The sequence below is a fragment of the Vulpes lagopus genome, chromosome 11 (genome assembly GCF_018345385.1).
Source record: "Vulpes lagopus strain Blue_001 chromosome 11, ASM1834538v1, whole genome shotgun sequence".
Taxonomy (NCBI): Eukaryota; Metazoa; Chordata; class Mammalia; order Carnivora; family Canidae; genus Vulpes; species Vulpes lagopus.
In genome coordinates this window covers 85,061,676-85,081,961 of record NC_054834.1, presented here as the reverse complement: position 1 = coordinate 85,081,961, position 20,286 = coordinate 85,061,676, and the positions used below count along the sequence as shown (strand labels likewise).

Below are 20,286 nucleotides of genomic sequence, written 5' to 3'. Positions count from 1 at the left end.
CTACCTTAGGAAACTAGAAAAAGAAGAGAAAATTAAATCCAAAGTAAGTCAAAGAAAATAATAAGAATTAGAGCAGAAATCAATAAAATTGAAAATAGGAACTCAATAAAGAAAATCAACAAAACCAGAATTAGGTTCTTTCAAAAGATCAATGAAATTGATAACCCTGTAGCCAGACTAAGAAAAAAGAGAAGACACAAATTACTGATATCACAAATAAAAGAAGGAGCATCACTATAGTTCCCAGAGGCATTAAAGGATAATAAAGAAATATTATGAACAACTCTATATCCACAAATTTGGTAACCTAGATGAAACTGACCAGTTCCTTAAGGTACAATTAGCCAAAATTCACACAAGAAGAAATAGACTATTGAAGTAGGCCTATAGCTATTAAAGAAATTGAAACAAAAATTCATAACTTCCAAAACAGAAAGCACTAGGTCCACAAGGGTTCACTGGTGAATTCCACTAAACATTTAAGGAAGAAATTACACCAATTCTCTACAATCTTTTCCAGAAGTTAGAAGCAGAGAGAATACTTGCTGTCCCATTCAGAGGCCAGCATTACCCTAATACCAAAATCGGACAAAGATATTGCAAAAAAAGAAAATTACAGACCAATGTCTCTCATGAAGAGAGTAGCAAAAATCTTCAATGAAATATTAATAAATTAAATCCAACACTATAAAAAACAGTTATACACCACAACCAAGTGGGATTTATCTCAGTTATACAAGGATGATTCAACATTCAAAAATTAATTAGTGTAATCCATCACATCAATAGGCTATTTTAAAAAGTCACATAATCATATCAATAGGTGCAGAAAAACATGTGACAAAATCCAACACCTATTTGTTTTAAAAACTGTTAGCAAACTCGGAGTACAGGAGAACTTCCTCAACTTTATAAAGAACATCTACAAAACGCACAGATATCATACTTAATGGTGAAAAGCTTTCCCACTAACACCAGGAAAAAGGCAAGAATGTTCCCTACCAACACACCAACACTTCTTTTAAACATTGTAACTAGAAGTCCTCACTAATGCAATAAGACCAAAAAAAAAAAAAAACAAATAAAAGGTATACAGATTGGAAAGAAAGAAATAAAACTTTGTTCACAGATGATAAGATTGTCTATGTAGAAAATAAGAATCAATTAAAAAAAAACCCTTGAACTAATTAATACGTGATTATAGCAAGATTGCAGCATAAAGATTAGTGAACAAAGGTCAACTGCTTTCTTATGTAATAGCAATGAACAAGTGGAGTTTAAAATGAAAAACATTATCGTTTACATTAGCACCCTCCAAATTATAACACTTATATATAAACCTAACAGAAAATGTATACAACAATCTATATGAGTAAAACTATAAACTTTAATGAAACAAATCAAAGAAGAACTAAATAAATGGAGAGATATTCCATGTTCATGTATAAAAAAACTCAATATTGTCAAAATGTCAGTTTTTCACAAACTGACCTGTAGATTCAGTACTATCCCAGTCAAAATCCCAGCAAGCTATTTTATGGACATTGACAAAGTGATTTTTAAGTTTATATGGGGAGGCAAAATAGCCAACTCCATATTGATGGAGAAGAACAAAGTCAGAGAACTAACACTACCTGACTTCAAGACTTACTATAAAACTAGAGTAATCAAAACAGTGTGGTATTAGGGGAAAAAAAAAAAGACAAATCAACAGAACAGAACAGAGAGCCCAGAAATTGACTGACATGCACCACAGACCTAAATGTGAATCACAAAGCTATGATACTCCTAGAAGATAATATAGTAGAAAACCCAGATGACCTTGGGTCAGGCAATGACTTTTTAGATACAACACCAAAGGAACAATCCATGAGAAAAACAATCTTCGTTAAAACTAAAAACTTCTGCTCTGAGAAAGACAATGCAAAGAGAATGAGAATTCAAGCCACAGACTTAGAGAAAAATCTGCAAATACTACATCTGATAACAGACTGTTATCCAAAATATGCAAAGAATTCCTTAAACGCAACAATAAGGAAACGAAGGACAAGATTTAAAAATGGACAAAAGACCTGGGGTACCTGGGTGGCTCAGTCAGCTGAGTATCCAACTCTTGGTTTTGGCTCAGGTCATGATCTCAGGGTTGTGAGTCTGAGCCCCAAGTTAGGCCTCCCATTCAGCAGGGAGACTGCATCAGTCTCTCCTTCTACCCCTCCCTCTGTTCACACTTTTTCTCTAAAATAAATAAAATAAATTTTTTAAAATGGACAAAGCTTAAACAAGGAAGATATATAGATGGCAAATGAGCACATGAAACTATGTTCAACATCGTGTATCACTAGAAAATTGTAAATTGTGATGAGATACCACTATTAGAATGACCAAAGTCCAAAACACTGACAGTACCAAATGCCAATGAGACTATGGAACAGGGACACTCATACATTGCTAGTAGGAATGCAAAATAGTACAGCACTTTCAAAGATAGTTTGACAGTTTCTTACAAAACTAAACATACTCTTACCATCACATAACCCAGCAATCATACTCCTTGGTATTCAGTTTACCCGAATAAACTGAAAACTAATGTCCACATAAAAATCTACACATGAATTTTCATAGAAATTTTATTCATACTTACAAAAACTTATAATCAGTCAAAGTGGCCTTGAGCAGGTGAATGGATAAAGTATAGTATAGCAGACAAGGTAATATTATTCAGTGCTAAAAAAAAAAATGAGCTACCAAGCCATTAAAAAAAATGGAAAAGGGGATTCCTGGGTGGCTCAGGGGTTTAGTGCCTGCCTTCAGCCCAGGGCATGATCCTGGAGTCCAGGGGTCAAGTCCCACTTCGGGCTCCCTGCAGAGAGCCTGCTTCTCCCTCTGCCTGTGTCTCTGCCTCTCTCTGTGTGTCTCTCAAGAATAAATAAATAAAATCTTTTAAAAAAATAAAAATAAAAGAAATGGAAGAAACTTAAATGCATATTACTAAGTGAAAAAGGCCAATTGAAAAATCTACATACTACATGATACCAACCATTGACAAACGCAAAACTACGGGACAGTTAAGAGAATACTTGTAAAAAGTTGTTTGGAGGGGAGGTAGGGATAAATAGGCAGAGCACAGAGGATTTGGGGGGCAAAGAAACTATTCTATATGGTAATACAGTGGTATATATATATATATATATACATATATATATATACACATATATACACATTTGTTCAAACCATAGAATGTACAACATCAACAATGAAATCTAATGTAATGTAAATCATGGATTTGGGGTTAATAATGATGTGTCACTCTAAATTTTAACAAATGTACCATTGTGGTATGGGATATCAATAGTGGGGAAGGTTTTACATATATGGGGCAGGAGGTATAAGGGATGACTGTACTTTCCATTCAATTTTGCTATGAATCTGAAATGCTCTAAAATACATAGTTTATTATTATTTTAAACTATACTTTTTAAAGATGCCTGCAAGGTGAAGTTAACACAAATTACATTTTTTGTGTATAAACACTGGTGTATATATATATATATATATATATATATATATATATATATATATATATATACTTTGCATGGCTCTATAAAAGAAACATTATAATTTAGTCAATAAACAACCTACTCATTCTACAAATTTATGAATAATATTAAAATGCAGAGAATAGTAAAGTTCCATGTCGTACTATTACCGAAAAAAAAAAAGCTCAGGTTTCATTTCTAATATACTTTGGAATTTTGTTAGGAATGTCTATACCTGTCAAAATAAATTAATACATTTTGAGTAGACAAAGTCTTGATTTTTACCTTCCTCGGGGCATATTTGGATGTCTAAAATCTGAAACTGAGGCAGAGCTCCTTGTCATTCATAAGTTTCTGCTATAATTTATTTGAGTGGCACTACTCTTTTCCTGTTCTCCCTGAAGCAAAAATAATATCATGATGCTCAGTTTGGCTGCCCGTGTTGACTGACATTGAGTAAATTGTCTCTGAATAAGATGAAAATGTAAATCTTTTTCTGAAGAAAATAGCAATATAAAAACCTCTGTGTTTCTTTTTTTCTTTTAAATTGCAGTTTGCAGAAACACCATCCTAAATCACTTTTTTTCCCCTGCCTGTCATGAAAGTATCCATTAACTTGGTCCTCATGTCAGAATCTTAATCCAGTCCAAACTGACTATAAAAATTGACCACCAAACAGGAAGCCTGCTGTTTTTGAAAAACTTAGCCAAGACTCTGTCCTTATGTCATATCATCAAAATATTCCATCTATGGTGGAATCGCAGTTCCGCCACTTTTTTCAACTTTGTATTACATTCCTCAAATGGTGTAATGACCCCGCATATACCCATAACCAGTGTCATCCATTATGAACTCATGGTCTATCTTGTTTCATCTATACCCTCACCCACTTCCCCCTTTCCCATATTTTGTCATAGCAAAGCCCAGACATCGCAATGTTTCATCCACAAATATTTCAGCATTATCCCTAAAAGATAAAGACTTCTTTTTCAAATACATGACTATAAGACAATTGTCACAGTAAAAGTAATTAATTATAATTTCCATGACATAAATCTTCAGTTAATTCTGAAATTTCTAAATTATTCATAGATACTAAATAATGGATTTTACACTATTTTGCATCCATCTATTACTCAGGCTCTGTGACAAAAGTTTTGTTTCTAAATCTAGATGCTACTGCAGAAAAGGTGTGCTTTGGGCAGCCTGAGTGGCTCAGCGGTTTAGCACCGCCTTCAGCCCAGGGCCTGATCCTGGAGACCTGGGATCGAGTCCCACGTCGGGCTCCCTGCATGGGGCCTGCTTCTCCCTCTGCCTGTGTCTCTGCCTCTCTCTCTCTCTCTCTCTCTCTCTCTCTCTCTCTCTCTGTCTCTCATTAATAAATAAAATCTTAAAAAGAAAAGAAAAGGTGTGCTTCACTCATATGGGATAACTCCAGAGCATTTACCCCAATCTTACCAAGTCAGTAGAAATCTTCTGCCAATGGCAGGGAAATTGGGATCCCAGGAGAGCACATCAGATCTGTTTTTCTTGAAAGTGACTCCGCATAGCAAGGAAAAGCCTTCCAGCCAGCAGATAGATAGGCAGAGCCAGTTTAAGGCTTCCCAGAGTTCTGAAACAAATCACCACATAAATGAGGGCAAACTTATTCTCATTTCTAGGCACTCTTTGGAAATGTCCATATCTTTTTATAGTCATGTAAATAACTGTCATACAAAGTAAAAACGGGATTGTAGATCTTGAAGGAAGGGCTATGGGCACACACAGAAAAGAAACGTAACAGGGGGAATGAGAGGGAGCTCCATGGAAATGGAGGAACATAATTTGAAGGGAAGATTCAATCATTCAACAGCTCTTTACTATATGCCTGCCCTCTCTGGACCTTGACATTGTCTCATGGTAGACGCAGTCGAATCTGTTTTCAAATTCTGCATCAAACTCTCACCATGCGGCAGAAAAAAAGGACAGAGAAGGAAGGGGTAGGAAGAGGACCTAAGAAGTAAGGATTATTGCAGGATGGGAAAATAATTATACTCAAGTAAAATAATTGTCCAGAGGCTCTGAAGGCCCAGCTACAGTTCCCTCCTACCCTGAGGCCACAGATTGATTTCGTTCGTCTACTTTCAGGTATTTGGCCAGAGAGGATAGATAGAAGCTTTCCAAATCAGCTCAATTTCTATGGTTAGTGGCTTTGCCAAATGGGAAGGACAAGAATAGTGAATTGGAATTTCTTAATTGACCTAAAGTTATCCATATTTGAGGTTTGATGGAGAGAGTGAAGGGGGATAGAGGGAGGGTAGGGCACGTAAAGAAAATCAGTTTAAATGTGAGATTCACCACTGCCCTCCCCTGCAGCCCACCACCCCAGGTGGGACTCAGCACAGCCCCTGCACCGGCTGACGATGGACCACAGCAACAAGCCCTCGCATTCTCCATGACACCTCGAGACTGTCCAGTGACGCTCCACCTGACAGGTTCTGGGGCCCACTTAGTGCCATCACTCAACGTGAACACTTGATGCCGTTTCTTTCAATATTTATTTCAAAATTTCAGAGGCAACAAACGCCCTAGCAGCAGGGACTTATTTGGCTGGTGGGGGTGGGGGAGGCGGGATGGGACACTCAACATTTTTTTTCCATTTCAGAAACTCAAATGTCAAAAAAAAAAAAAGCGCATTAAGAGGTTTATTTGGGTAAATGGCCCGTGGTGGATTTCCCCCCAGAAAGGGGGAAGGAACGAGCGGGTAGACCTTTCTTTTTGGACAGAAGCTAGAAGGCAGGAAACTTTGTGCGGTGTCACCGTGAGCACCTCCAGCTGTATTAGTGCCATTGGAATAATAAATTTGATATGGTGGTGAAAAAAAAAATAGGAATAGGATGATAGTTTTTCTTCTCCAATGGGAAATGAGTTATTGAATTTGAGAACAATTTCTCTAGGAGAAAAACCCCCTCCACTCTCTCCCATACCCTACCTTATTATTTGGCTTTTGCAAGCACACCCACAATATAGGATTATAAATTCGGTTTATATCTCCCTTAGCCCAGTCTCCCTTTATTACCCCGCTTTACTGCTTCTTTGGGGCTGAGACTTTAAAATTTGGGTCAAATGTTCCATTAAGTTAACCACTTTAGAATACCAATAACACTCCTGCAGCACTTTTCATCTTCATAGCAGATCACAAACATCTCCTTCTCCACTAATGAAGATGAGTTGAGTATCTACAGTATCTAAAACCAAAGCTATTTAATCATTGTCTGATGTGAAAAAGTAAGACAAAATGCAAGACCAACAAAAAAAAAAAGTATATTACATTTTAAACTTGCTGATTCGAGCTTTTTAAAAATTCTTTGAACATGCAGGAAGAACTTCTGCCACAAAATCCCAGCTTTTATAATGAAAAGTCAAAATAAGAATAGAAGCAACATCTTAGGGGTGGTTTTAGCCCTTCCTATCTTTAAGGATGTGTTTAAAATACATTATTCCATTTGATCTTCATGAAAACCAGTGAGAAGAAAAGGAACTGTTATCCTCACATTTCAGACAAGGTTTCTTGTGATTAATTACCTGTTTGGCTTTTGAGTCACTAAATATTTGTGCTGAGACTAGAACTCCAAACTTCAGGCGCCAAGTCAAAGGCTGCTGGGGAAGGAAGGACAGATGCGTTGAGGGGGGAGTGTACGTTTGCCTTGCTCTTTCAACTAGAGCAACTCCATTGGCCTGTTACATTTGGGGCTTCCATGCAGATTTCCACATTTTGATTTCATTAGAATCTCATCACAGAGTATGCAGCATCTCCTCTATTGTTCATGACCCTGCTGGATCATGAGCTGCATTCTAAAATTACATTGAACAGGATTGCAAAGCTCCTCCTTCCTTGAACAGGATTGCAAACATCTCCTCCTGAGAGGTTGCAGTTACATGCTATAATGTTTCCCCTTTGCGTGGCTCCCATCATTCATTCATCTTTTTTTAAGATATTAATTAATTAATTAATTTATTTATTTATTTATTTATTTATTTATGAGAGACACAGAGAGAGAGAGAGAGGCAGAGACACAGGCAGAAGGAGAAGCAAGCTCCATGCAGGGAGCCCGACGTGAGACTTGATCCCAGGACTCCAGTATCATGCCCTGGGCCAAAGGCAGGCACTAAACTGCTGAGCCACCCAGGGATCCCTCATTCATTCATCTTTAACACTGTTAATTAGCTGTTCTGGCCAATGGAGCTGACTGATGGTCTGTGTATGCACCAACTCTCTCTCTCTCTTGACTTTTTTTTCTTCTATACAAGTCATACTAGTCATGTTTTCTTGTTTACTACTGGTCACTTTCACCTTTCTGGGTCTCTTTGACGCATCAGCATGCACACACACACACAGAACTGTGAGCTTCTTGTGTCTAATGTAGGATGCCTAGTGTCTAACGTAGGACGTGAACTCAGGATTGTTGAAGACACAAACGCTGGTTCTTTCTCTTTCTCCCTTATTCCTTCTCTTTTTCCACAAACTCTTCCATTCCTTTAGGAGAGGCTCTTTGTATATCTTCCTCTGTCTTCTATATCACTCTCTTTAGTCTTTCTGTGAGCATAAAATAATCACCCATTGCTGACAAGGATAAAGCCAGTTGCTCTGTATCTAAAAAGAAATTGAAGCCATTCCTTGTGAAGGAAATTAAGCAAGACAAATATCTAGTACCAAGTGACTACATTTTTAAAAGTGCCTTTAGGTCCAGAGTCATCAGAGTCTTCAGATGTTCATCTATAATTGCTTCCTTTTTTTTATAAGCACCCCTAGAAAACTCTTTTCTCTTTTTTTATCTTTCAAATTTCAGCTCAACTGTCATTTCCTGCAAATCCTTTACTGACATCCTGAAGCGGACTCCATCACCCCTTCTGGAATCTTCCCAAAGAAATCTGGACTCTCCTTTACTGTAGTACTTCATACATTATGTTCAATGCAATTAATTCTTTGTGTCTATGCCTCACACTAAAATAAAGAATTTGTTTTGTTTGTTTTGTTTTGTCCTTTTATCCCTAGCAGCTACTATACTGACTAGCCTGGTATGCAGATATAGGTGCACAATTTTGTTGTTGTTGTTGTTGTTGAAGTTGATTTAGATAAATGAACACTTTGGCTTCAAGAAAAAAAAGGTTCATTCTTAATTTTTATTCTATTTTTGGAATCGGATTGCTTTCTACTATCCACTGATATTTGAGGTGTATTTTTTAGCTGTTCTGTGAGTTATATAGATTTGATGACAAAAGAGCATCTTAACATAGAAATTGTTTCTATGGAAAAATATGGTTCATTTTCCAATATGTTCAAGCATACACAAAAGAACAGAACTTCATCCAGAACTAGATGGTCTTTCCCTTTTCCTTAATGTCTGCCTAATTCCTACCCCCAGAGTTTCACCCCATATGGAATTTCTCTCCACTCTCCCGTGGTTTGCAGTTTGGCTTTCTGTTATGTACCTTGCCTTGAATCCATCATTTATGTATTTTCTCTGTCAAATCTGTTTCTCAGAGGATAAGCACGATGCATTTTTCATTGTTGATTTTTCACAATGGGGTTTCAAAACACAGTATACAGAGTAAGTGCTCAGTAAATGATGGTCTAAATTTTTCTCTGAGCAGTTAAAAAAAAGCTCAATAATTGAAAGTAGAAGAATATTGGCATTTGACTGAAATATTTGGGGCTTGATTGAATATTGGGGATATTTCAGTCCCAGGTTGAATAGTGCCTAGCTCCCTATCATTTGCCATCTGAGCTTCAAATGTCCAAATTCCAATCTTCATGGGCTCTTTTCCCTTACTTTTTCATTTGTTTGCTTCAAAGATGAAAGGAAGAGAAATGAGATAGTTCTGCTAAGAAAGCATTCTTCTTCATCTTTCTTGTTCTTGTGTGGCGCTTCTTTATGAGATGTCAGTTGTGCAATGCTCTAAAGACCTGTCTTCCAAGAACAAAATGTTCTAGTAATTCTGGTATTTAAAAATGTTGTTTTCTGCTTTTAGGCTACAGTGGTGGCTGTGTTGTCATGCGAGGAAGGAGTCCACCTGGTCGCTGGGAAGTGAAGGACTGCAAACATTTTAAGGCAATGTCACTGTGTAAGCAACCAGTGGGAAAACAGGAGAAAACGGAGCAGGAAGAGAGATGGCCCTTTCACCCCTGCTATTTGGACTGGGAATCAGAGCCTGGCTTGGCCAGCTGCTTCAAGGTGATGCCAAGGGTACCTAGGCATTCTCAGTGGAACCAACATTATTTCAGTTTTGTTCATGTATCCCAAATTCCTTTACTCCAGACCAGTGCCTAGCACACAGCAGGTACTTAATATTTATTGGCTGTATCTATCGTTTCAGTTATATTCCAAAATAAGTTTAAGTCAAAAGACTGACATATCTCTGATAATACTGAAGTCCTCTTCTTGAAGATTGGTATCAAGGCCCTAGTCAATACTGTTCTGACAGTATTGCATAGTCCCAAATGAACAAGGCAGATGCTCACTGGGTATTGAAATGGTACAATTCCATATCATTTGTATGAAAATGAATAAGTCTCTATTATGGAATAACACCATTATGCTGCTAAAAATAGCTTTTGCAGCTTGACAGACACCTGAAGGTCAAACAAATTAATAGATACAGTTGATATATATGTGTGTGTGTATATATATATGTCTGTGTGTGTGTGAAAATTGTGTGAATAAACATCTTTTTGCAAATCAGCTTTAGATCCTAGATGTAAATCAGTATCTACAATATTCTTGTCATGAAACATCTAAGAATGCATTCAGTTTAATGTACACATGTACAATCCTACATCAAATTCATCCGATAACAGTGACCTCACAAGGAATAAGTTGAACCTTAGAAATTAGCAAACTGAGGCAGCCAGATGAAGTGATTTGCCCAAGATCACAATTATTTATTGACAGAGTTGGAACAAATGCCTGATCTTAGGGCTCCCAGTCCAGTGCTTTTTCCATTACAAATTACTCGGACATGTCAACAAATGTGTGGTGTGTTTGATGGGCATGGTGCTAGGATTGATGAATTTTAAGTATTCAAGAAAAAGTTCCCAGAGGAGGTGAGTTTTGGCATATAATTTTAAAGATGGAAAGGCTGCGCTGTGTCCCACAGGACCAGGAAACCTATTCATTCTGGTCTCAGCAAATCAGAGTCTGGTGAAGCCTGGCCGCAGGATGCCTGCCTGGCATTACAGACTCTGGCACAATGTCAGGCAGATAAAAATGAGGAGTGCACAGAGGCCTCGGGTCTGGAGTTCTGTATTTGTGGACCTTCACCCTTGATCCTAAATAAAATCAGAAGTACATCTCCATTTGACTGATGTCTTTCTGCTACTGTGAGGACAGCTGAGAAACAACAGAGAATTTAGGCACAGCTAAGACCCAAAGACCTTAGTAATATACCTGTCCTGGTCCCGGGTCTCATTTCTCATTTCCAGCTATAGGTTAGCCAGATTCATGATCATTCAGCCAATTCTAACTTGTCAGAAGGTAATCTGGTGGGATAGAAATTCATGGACTCTTGAAGCAAGGACTTCTGGATCTAATCCTAGCTTTGCCTATTTGTAGTTGCTTGACCAGAAATTTGTAACCTCTCTTAGCCTGACTCTCCACATCTCTTAATAAACATTTATTAAGGGACAAGTATATGTCAGTTACAGGATATTTAGAAGAAGAAAAAAGAGTCCTCAAGGAGTTTATTTATAAAACTGAGCTCATTATATCCTCCTCGTGAATTTGTTGTGAGAATAAAATGAGAAAATAGTTTTACGATGATTAGACACATCCTAGTTCAATAAATGTTATTTCTCCCTACTAGGTCAAGCTTTTAATATAGAATAATGACAATTGTATTACTGTTATTTTCTTGTCCAGAATTAAATCGCCTCACCTTATCCATAATAGTGTCAATTTTCTTTTTCCTCCTACTAAACCAGGTATTTCATAGTGAAAAAGTCCTAATGAAAAGAACGTGGAGAGAAGCAGAAGCATTTTGTGAAGAATTTGGAGCTCACCTTGCAAGCTTTGCTCATATTGAGGAAGAGAATTTTGTAAATGAACTTTTACATTCAAAATTTAATAGGTAAATATTTGTTAATTTTTTAAAAATGCAATCAAATATTCTGTTTCCCAGTAATAACTTATTAGGGATGAGTATCCCAAATATTTGTTTAAAATCTCAAGAATTTGTTTTAAGCCTTAAACCAATTAGCCATTAATTGTGAAAGAAAAATTTATTCATATAGTTTTATATTTATATTGCACCAAGTTCTTATTCTATAAAACAAAGAACAAAGTGATGGTTGTTTTGATATTTGAAATCTTTTCTGTATATCTCAAGTCAGAATTTTAGAGCCTTTCCAGAAAACTCTAATTATCTAACCCCATGATATTCAAAGTGTTGTCTGGCAATCCCGAGAGTCCTAGAACCCCAAGATTAGGAGATCAAGTGGGCTGAGGTCCTAGTTCCATCACTGACTCACCAGAGCAGCTCCCACCAGCTCTACTTCTAGTTATTTGTATATAATGAGTCCATGTAAGATTTTGTTTGAAAAAAAAAAAAAATCCCACTGATTGAAAAAAACATTCCAAACCAACATCCGAACTTTACATTTGAGGAAAGAGGCATTCACTTGTTGGTATCCATCTTATAGGTTTACAGAATCTTGAATTACATGAAATTAGAAGATCAATTTAAATTTGAAGAAATGAGAAAAGCTTGTGCTACCTTTTACCCAATGTAAAAATTCTTTCCAGTATATTACTGTGGTCATCTACTATCCGCACAATTCCTTTCAGAGTGATCCTTATTTGGGAGAAAGTCCATTCCATTGTTGGAGGCTGGTTTCAAAGATCAAATTTCTAGTAAGCCAGAGCAATACAGATCAAGTTGATTATATTTTTGAACATTTGAAGACAGCCATTATGTTCTCTTTTAGTGAGTCTTCTCATCCATTGGCCTCTTTTTGTAATATGTTCTTGTCAGCTAGCATACATTTTTGGAATATCTTCTATGGGAGGGGTACTTTTAAATGATTAGCTGGTTGGAGAATGCAATAGACAAGACAGACAAAATCCTGCCCCCGAGAAGGCAGTATGAATCCAATGGCTCCATACATTTATTAAATAAAAACAAATGTAACATCAGGTACTATGCTCCAAGCTCTGGAAATCTGGAGTCTCAATGAAACACTTGCTTAAATTACAGAAAAAATCCAAAACTATTTTTTTGGGAAAATCCTAGCCTTCCCCATAGGTTACATTTAGGACACTCCAAACAATGATTAATATGTAACATCTATCAAATTATTCATCTCCTGCATCTATAGTAATGTTCTTAATGGTTGGAGCCATTGAAATCATCTCCCAATGTACTCTCATAGAGTACTGTTGGGGGAAAAGAGTCAAATATTTGCAAAACAACGCAGAAACTTGGAAATTTACCATATGCATTAGCATTGTAAAGACTTCTAGAAGGAAGCATTTTCTTCTACCACAAACCTCTTTTTCTGAGAACACTTATCAACATCCCATGGAAATTCTAGCCCCTGTGAGAAATCCTGACCTAAAACCACGTTTCTCAAATCTGGCTGATTCTCACACTCACTTGGACATGTTTTGACACAGAGCCCTCTGGTCTCACACCAGAACTGCTGAGTCAGATTCTCTGAACCTGTGCTCGCTTTGGCAGCACATATACTAAAATCAGATTCTCTTTTTTTTTTAATTTATTATTTTTTATTCTTTTATATAAATTTTATTTTTTATTGGTGTTCCATTTGCCAACAAATAGAATAACACCCAGTGCTCATCCCATCAAGTGCCCCCCTCAGTGCCCGTCACCCAGTCACCCCTACCAGCCGCCCACCTCCCCTTCCACCACCCCTAGTTCGTTTCCCAGAGTTAGGAGTCTCTTATGTTCTGTCTCCCTTTCTGATAAAATCAGATTCTCTGAGACTGAAGAAAAGTTCAAGAAGCTTCCTGACTAAGTGGACCACAGTCTGGTGTGGGGCCACAGATTCAAGGGATGCAGGATAGTCTCCATTGTTCTAAGTTGTAACTTTGCTTCGTGACTTAAGCTCTTTGCAAAACATCCTTTCATATTTGGGTATAGGGAGGTTTGCTATATGAAATAACCACGTGCAAACTGCATCCAAATTTGTTGTAAGATCAAATATCATTATGTCTATTTATATGAGTTCTCACACTTGAAATTTCTTGTAGAACTTAATGCCAAGCATCTACCAAAGTATTAATCATTAGCACTTAATCACAAAAGCTGTATAATATTACTTTGCACCAAGAGTGCCAGGGAGTTTAACAAAATCTCATGCTTGATTATAGCAAATAAACCAGTTCTCATAGTAGCATACATGCTTCTCCTTGTTATGGCACTGCTTTTTTATTTCTATCTTATTATTTATTATATTATTAAAAATGATACAATTATAGGAAACTGATGAAGAAAAAATTAATGCCAGTTCATCATCTAGGAGCCAGTACGTATCAGGAAAAATGTAGAACTCTGAATTCACTGAGTAAAGGAATAAAAAGTTCTTAAGGCAGGAGAGTGATATGAATTCCCAGCCTGGGTCATTGATGTGAAGGTACCTGGCTTAACCTTAAGGCAGCATCCTCCCCCTCCACAACCTTGTAAATTGTAAATTGTAATCATGGCAGTCATCAGCCAGGCCCCAGTGCTCTCATGGATTTCTAAGTCACATTTTACTTTCATTTGTATTGTTCAAGCAAAATAGCTCACATATCTGAGAAAGGGATGCTTCAGAATAGGCTTGCTTCACTGCACTAACGAAAATAAAGCATCTGTCATGACTTCTGAATCTTTTAAATCTTTAATTCTCCAAATTATTCTCAGAATATTATCTTAGTGAGATGGTTCGTTGTACAATTAGACTTTATTGGTTGATTTATTGAGTACTCTGTGGTTTGATGTATTTGTCCTCCGCCTAATAGGAGGAAAGATGATTCTCTGTGGGGCTTCTCGCCAAGTCTAACCCCGTGGTGAATGCTGAAGTTAATCTACTGTGCCTCAGACTGATTTGCTATGAAATTATGTTGGGATCTGAAAAAATAAAAAACAAACTCTGCTGTGTACCTTTTATTAAAGGGTGTGGTGGGTAATTAACCTTCAAAGAATATATGAACATTTGACCGAAAAGCAACAAATCAAAGCATAGGAAAGTAGTAAATATATAGTAAAGTAGTAAAAAGTCTTCTAGGGAAAAGAAGTTCCAAAATTTCTTACCAACTTGCTTTCATGTGTTCTTAAATGATTGAAAAGTGCTGCCATCCCTTATGAACATGAGAAAATAGTGTTCTGAATATAAGTTAACTTCTCCCCTAATTGCATGTCATCAAAGAGCACACCATACAAGCCCAGAGAAATAGGAAGCCATAGCTCAGATTTTGCATATAGAAAATGTTCAGTAAATGTTCATTGACTTGATCGATCCTGCCAGGAGTATCAGCTGTTTCCTGTGCACATAAATACTTTAAAATATTACTTGAACCTTTTACATTATGTTGTGAATTGAGTAGGAAGAGCCAAGTTTTTGTTTTTTTTCACAGGACAGAAGAAAGGCAGTTCTGGATTGGATTTAATAAAAGAAACCCACTGAATGCTGGCTCTTGGGAGTGGTCTGATGGGACTCCTGTAAGTTTTACCAAACTGAAGAAAAGGAAATGAATTCAAAACAGGTGACCCTGGAACACTTTGGTAAACCAACCAAGGGAACCTGGAAGTAATGACCATATTTCCTGTGACTCAGACCCAGATAAAAACTGCACCAGATCCTGGTACCATAGGAGTTATTTCTGCAAAGTCCTGGGAAACCTTTGCTAGCTACATAGTTTTGAGGCCAGCTATAGGATCTCATCCTGGAAATAAATAAGAATCTCCAACCCCCCTCCCAAACTATCTCTCCATGTAAAGAGTCTTGAGAAAGAAGCAACTGTTGTTTAAAATAATATTAGGCTTTCTTTACTCCACCTTCCCTCTCTAGCTTGGCACCTAATTATATGAATATGGGACCCTTGTCCAGATCACAATGAAAAGAACCATTTCAGTTTATCTCTAAAAAAATGCCAGCCTTAGAAACACCATCTCCTTCTCAACCAGAGCAAGTTATCTAGAAGGAAAAAAAAATTTTACTTTTCTTTCAACCTCATACTTGTAAAAAGCTCTGTGAAGGAAAAAAGGAATTCACTATTACTTCTTTTTTCAGGTGCAATGAGGAATTCTCATATTTTCCTTAAGATGATAGGGAAAAAATGGAAGCTGTATCCCAGATTGAAATGAGATCCATCTGAGGGCACATGCAAAATCAAATTATTCAGTTATACCTGTGAAATAGGAGGCTAACGTAAGCCTGCAGTGAGCACTTATTGCAGCTCTTATTTACTGAGCCCGAATTATATTCTTACCATTGGTTGAATGCACTGCTGCATGATCTCATTTCACCCTTATAATGATTCAATGCAGCGGTTATTGGTATGCTTAAATAGTTTGCCTAAAATAATGCATAACAGAACCAGAATTTGTACACAGGTTGTCTGCCTCCAAAGCCACGATGTTATGTCTTCTTGTTGGCAAAATATCATCAGCCTAACTTTGAAATAGTAAAGATCAATAGAAAAGAACAATCTCTAGCCCCACTAGAAAAAAAATTGCAGTAAGGAAAGGATCTGTGGAAATCTGTATGTGGAAAACAAAAATAATAAGGACATGCTAGTTAAACATGTAACACACACACACACACACACACACACACACACAAATAGTGCTGCGTCTCTGAGAAGGGTATCAGGACCAGAGAGTAAGAAGAGACCTTAGAGATCACCTGCCCCATCCATTTTGCTATCAGATAAACTGAGGCCCAGCGAGTGGAAGGATCTTAGCAGACTCCACCTGCTACATAAATGACAGTCAATATGGCACCTGGAAAACGAAGTGTGGTATGTAGAGGCTGAGAATGCTTCCTTTTGTTTTAGTAAAACAATCTCATTAGTAATAGAGAGGAATAGACTATTTGGTTCAGCATAAATGAGATAAACCCATTAAGCAGTGCATGGAGTTCCTCACCACCACTCCCTACTTGGACAAAACAAATGTTCAAACTCACACTATGGTCTGAATACATATGAGCTTATGTATTTTTACATTAGGTGAGTTGTTGTATGATTGTGTACATGTTTGAGGAGGCGTATAAATGTTTCAAACATCCTCTTTTTTCCAAATTTTTACTCCAGTTTCACCTGTGGTCCATCCACTTTTCTGTCAGGTAGCCATTAAATCATTGATAAGATTGAATTTTTATTAATATCTCTCTTACATGACCATTCATGGAAAGCGTTGGATAGTTTTCCAATTAAAGCTAGTGAAAACTGGGGATCCCTGGGTGGCGCAGCGGTTTGGCGCCTGCCTTTGACCCAGGGCGCGATCCTGGAGACCAGGGATCGAATCCCACATCGGGTTCCCGGTGCATGGAGCCTGCTTCTCCCTCTGCCTGTGCCTCTGTCTGTCTGTCTCTCTCTCTCTCTCTCTCTCTCTATCATAAATAAATAAAAATTTAAAAAAATAAAAAAAAGTTTAAAAAAAAAAGCTAGTGAAAACTTAAAATTTAGTGATAAAGACTAAAATTTCAGGGTATATGCAAAAGAATCTACATCACAGATGAGACCCAAATCTAACAGATCAGAGCCTTTCAGAAGTTTGCCCAAGGTCCCAGGGCTAGCCTATTGTGGCCAGTGAGAAAACAGTACAAGTTCAGAAGGAACCGTGCTTCTGATTTATTCTTTCTGGAGAAAGGACTAGCTTGCCTCCTTTTAAGAAAAAAAAAAAACGTCTAAAAAAATGTTAGTTTCGTTAGCTTGTTCTTCACAAATATGGAACAACCTTTAATTGCAATCTTATCCAGACATTTCTTAAGCTTCCTCCAAGTCTACTGTGGTTTATTTACAGAGATGCCTGTTTTGATCTTTTGAAACTTTTTGTGGGGGATCATTGTTAAGAAATAATGAATTTCATCTGCTGCAGGTTGTCTCTTCATTTTTAGACAATACTTATTTTGGAGAAGATGCAAGAAATTGTGCTGTTTATAAGGCAAATAAAACATTGCTACCCTTACACTGCAGTTCCAAACGTGAATGGATATGCAAAATTCCAAGAGGTAAAAACATAAGATTTTTACTATATGTTTACTTTCTAATAATCTACAGAATTTTTCCAAGTGAAGAGTTACAGAAATCTAAAATTTAAACACCTGGACTGCAGTACCAACAACCATCATGACGAACCAAACTGTACTACTTCAGCAAAGAATGCCCCACGGGGGAATGAGAAAAAAGTGACACCAGGGCAGTACACTAAGTTAGTTAATAGGAAATGAGGGTAACCAACTATATTGTGGAATACGGTATTTTTCAAGTACTATCTGGAAGAAATGTCACTGTGGCATTACAAGCAACCAAAATTATTTGTCAAATGAATAGGTGAAAGCACCTAACGTAGTGTGTGACGCACAGTAGGCCCTTGACAAGTGTTCACATCCTTTCTTCTTTGATCAGAGGCCCCTCTTGAGCCTCCTCTTCAAGTGTGAGAGCCAACCATACTTCAAACAGGACAAAGTATCTAGTTTTTAAATGGTATTTTAAAAGGCAAAGTACAAAATACTGTGTTTAGAGCTGAAGTAATTCAGAGATGGTACACTTGTGAAGAAAGGTCACTCAAGGTTGTCTGCTTTCACTTTGCAGATGTGAGACCCAAAATTCCACCCTGGTACCAGTATGGTAAGAACTCTCTTGGCAGTTCTTGAATATCTAATTACATGCCATTATATACCATTCCTGTATTATTACTGTCTTCCAATTGAGCTTCTCTTTTCTTATGTCAATCTAGAACTAATTAAAAATCAAATTAATAACAAGTATTTAAATGATTAAAGGTTAATATTCTAACAACACTATTTTCATGACATGTGAATTTAAAATATGTATTTATCCCAGACCTTGCAATACAAATGAAGTTTTCTTAGATGAGATAAACCAAGGAAAATAAGCAAATTATATACTTAGTTATATGTATGTAAACATACTTATTTATGTATATGGCACACACACACATACTTTTTTTAATGCTAAGTGACTAAATTACAATTGTGGGGTAAATTGTAGTATATCCTATTTAAATTGAATTATATCAGTCAATGGCTTTTGCATCATTTGCATTGGTTTTCAGTGTTTTTGTTGTTGTTGTTGTTGTTGTTTTTCAGATGCACCTTGGCTCTTTTATCAAGATGCTGAGTATCTTTTTCACACCTATGCTGCAGAATGGCCCTCCTTTGAGTTTGTTTGTGTCTGGCTACGTGGTGATATTCTCACAATTCATTCTGCACATGAACAAGAATTTATCCACAGCAAAATAAGAGCGGTATTTGAATACAATTAACCATGAGAAATTCAGAGCTTAGCTCCTTCTTTTGTCTTTGGGGGGATTTTTTTTAAAATTTGACTTCAGACATTTATTTAAGTTTCATTTAAAGCCATGTATTTTTGAGAATTGATCGTCTTCCTGTTATAGGGATTAAGAGAAAATAACGGAAACACAAGTTTACCGTGTTGGTCAATCATTTCATTATTGTCATTCTTTATTAGCAACAGTTATGAGTAAGTAGAGTTTTATTGTCTAAGTGAGGCTCATTCAATCATTCAATATCTATTTATTCAGTCTACTCTTCTAAGGGCTGGGGCTTTATCAGTGATTAAAATAGACCAAAATTCCTGCCCTCATGGGTCTTATACTCTAGTCTGGGAAGAAAGACTGTAATCAATATAAGTACATAGCATTACATAATATTTTAGAAAAAGATAAATAGATAAATGCCATGGAGGAAAATAAAGCGCAAATGAGGGACAAAGTGTACCTGAACAGTGTGTGTGTGTGTGTGTGTGTGTGTGTACATGGCTGTTTTAAAATTTTGAATTTTACTTACAAGAATATAATACTTTTAAGTCTATAAAGACTCAATATTCAGAAAATAAGGAGTGGTTTTCCATTTCAACTTAAGTTAAAGACTTGGACAATCTTTGAGGAGCTAGGCTAATTGGAGAGAAAGCATGCAAAACCTGTTAAATAATGAAGCAGACTGCCAAAGAATAGTGTACACTTTCAGTGTATTTCTTCAACAAGCATTTATTGAGCATTAGGTATGTGTCAGGCATTGTGATATTTGTCAAAGTCATAAAAATGTCAAGAACACAAAAATGAGATATAGTCTCTGTTTTTAAAAAGCTAGAAATAATAGTAAGTGAAAAGGGAGCAATATGTACAAATTATCAAGGGAACACTAAGAGGGAGAAACTTATTCTGAATTTTTACTAGGAAATCTTTGAAAGTAAGAAAAAAACCTTTTACTATTATTTCATGATCGCCAGGAATCCTTTCTTGAGCTATCATCTTTTCATATATTTGTAAGTTGATTGTTAAAATGAAGCTCTATGTTTAAAACATCTTGGCATGTAAGAGAAATGTCTTCTCTTACAGCTCATGGAGCTTTTCCATTTCTATAATCCTATTTGATGCATAGACAGCCTACAAGGTACAGGTAGGTCAGGGCTATTACTGAGTTGTAATGGAAAAAGCTGAAAAACAGAGGGATTAGGTGACAACCTCACGGTCCCACAGAGACTTAGTGAAGACTAACCACAAG

General features: G+C 36.7%; 1 protein-coding gene across 2 annotated transcripts in view; it reads left to right on the top strand.

Annotated features, from left to right (window-relative positions):
* The window catches only part of PLA2R1 (phospholipase A2 receptor 1), a 113,524-nt gene that overhangs the window by 65,063 nt on the left and 28,175 nt on the right, over positions 1–20,286 (top strand). For both annotated transcript variants that reach the window (XM_041722839.1, XM_041722838.1), the window contains exons 12-17: positions 9,549–9,751; positions 11,497–11,642; positions 15,149–15,233; positions 17,616–17,748; positions 18,332–18,367; positions 18,850–19,007. In XM_041722839.1, coding sequence (XP_041578773.1) covers positions 9,549–9,751; positions 11,497–11,642; positions 15,149–15,233; positions 17,616–17,748; positions 18,332–18,367; positions 18,850–19,007 — 761 coding nt within the window. The remainder of the gene's footprint in view (positions 1–9,548; positions 9,752–11,496; positions 11,643–15,148; positions 15,234–17,615; positions 17,749–18,331; positions 18,368–18,849; positions 19,008–20,286) is intronic.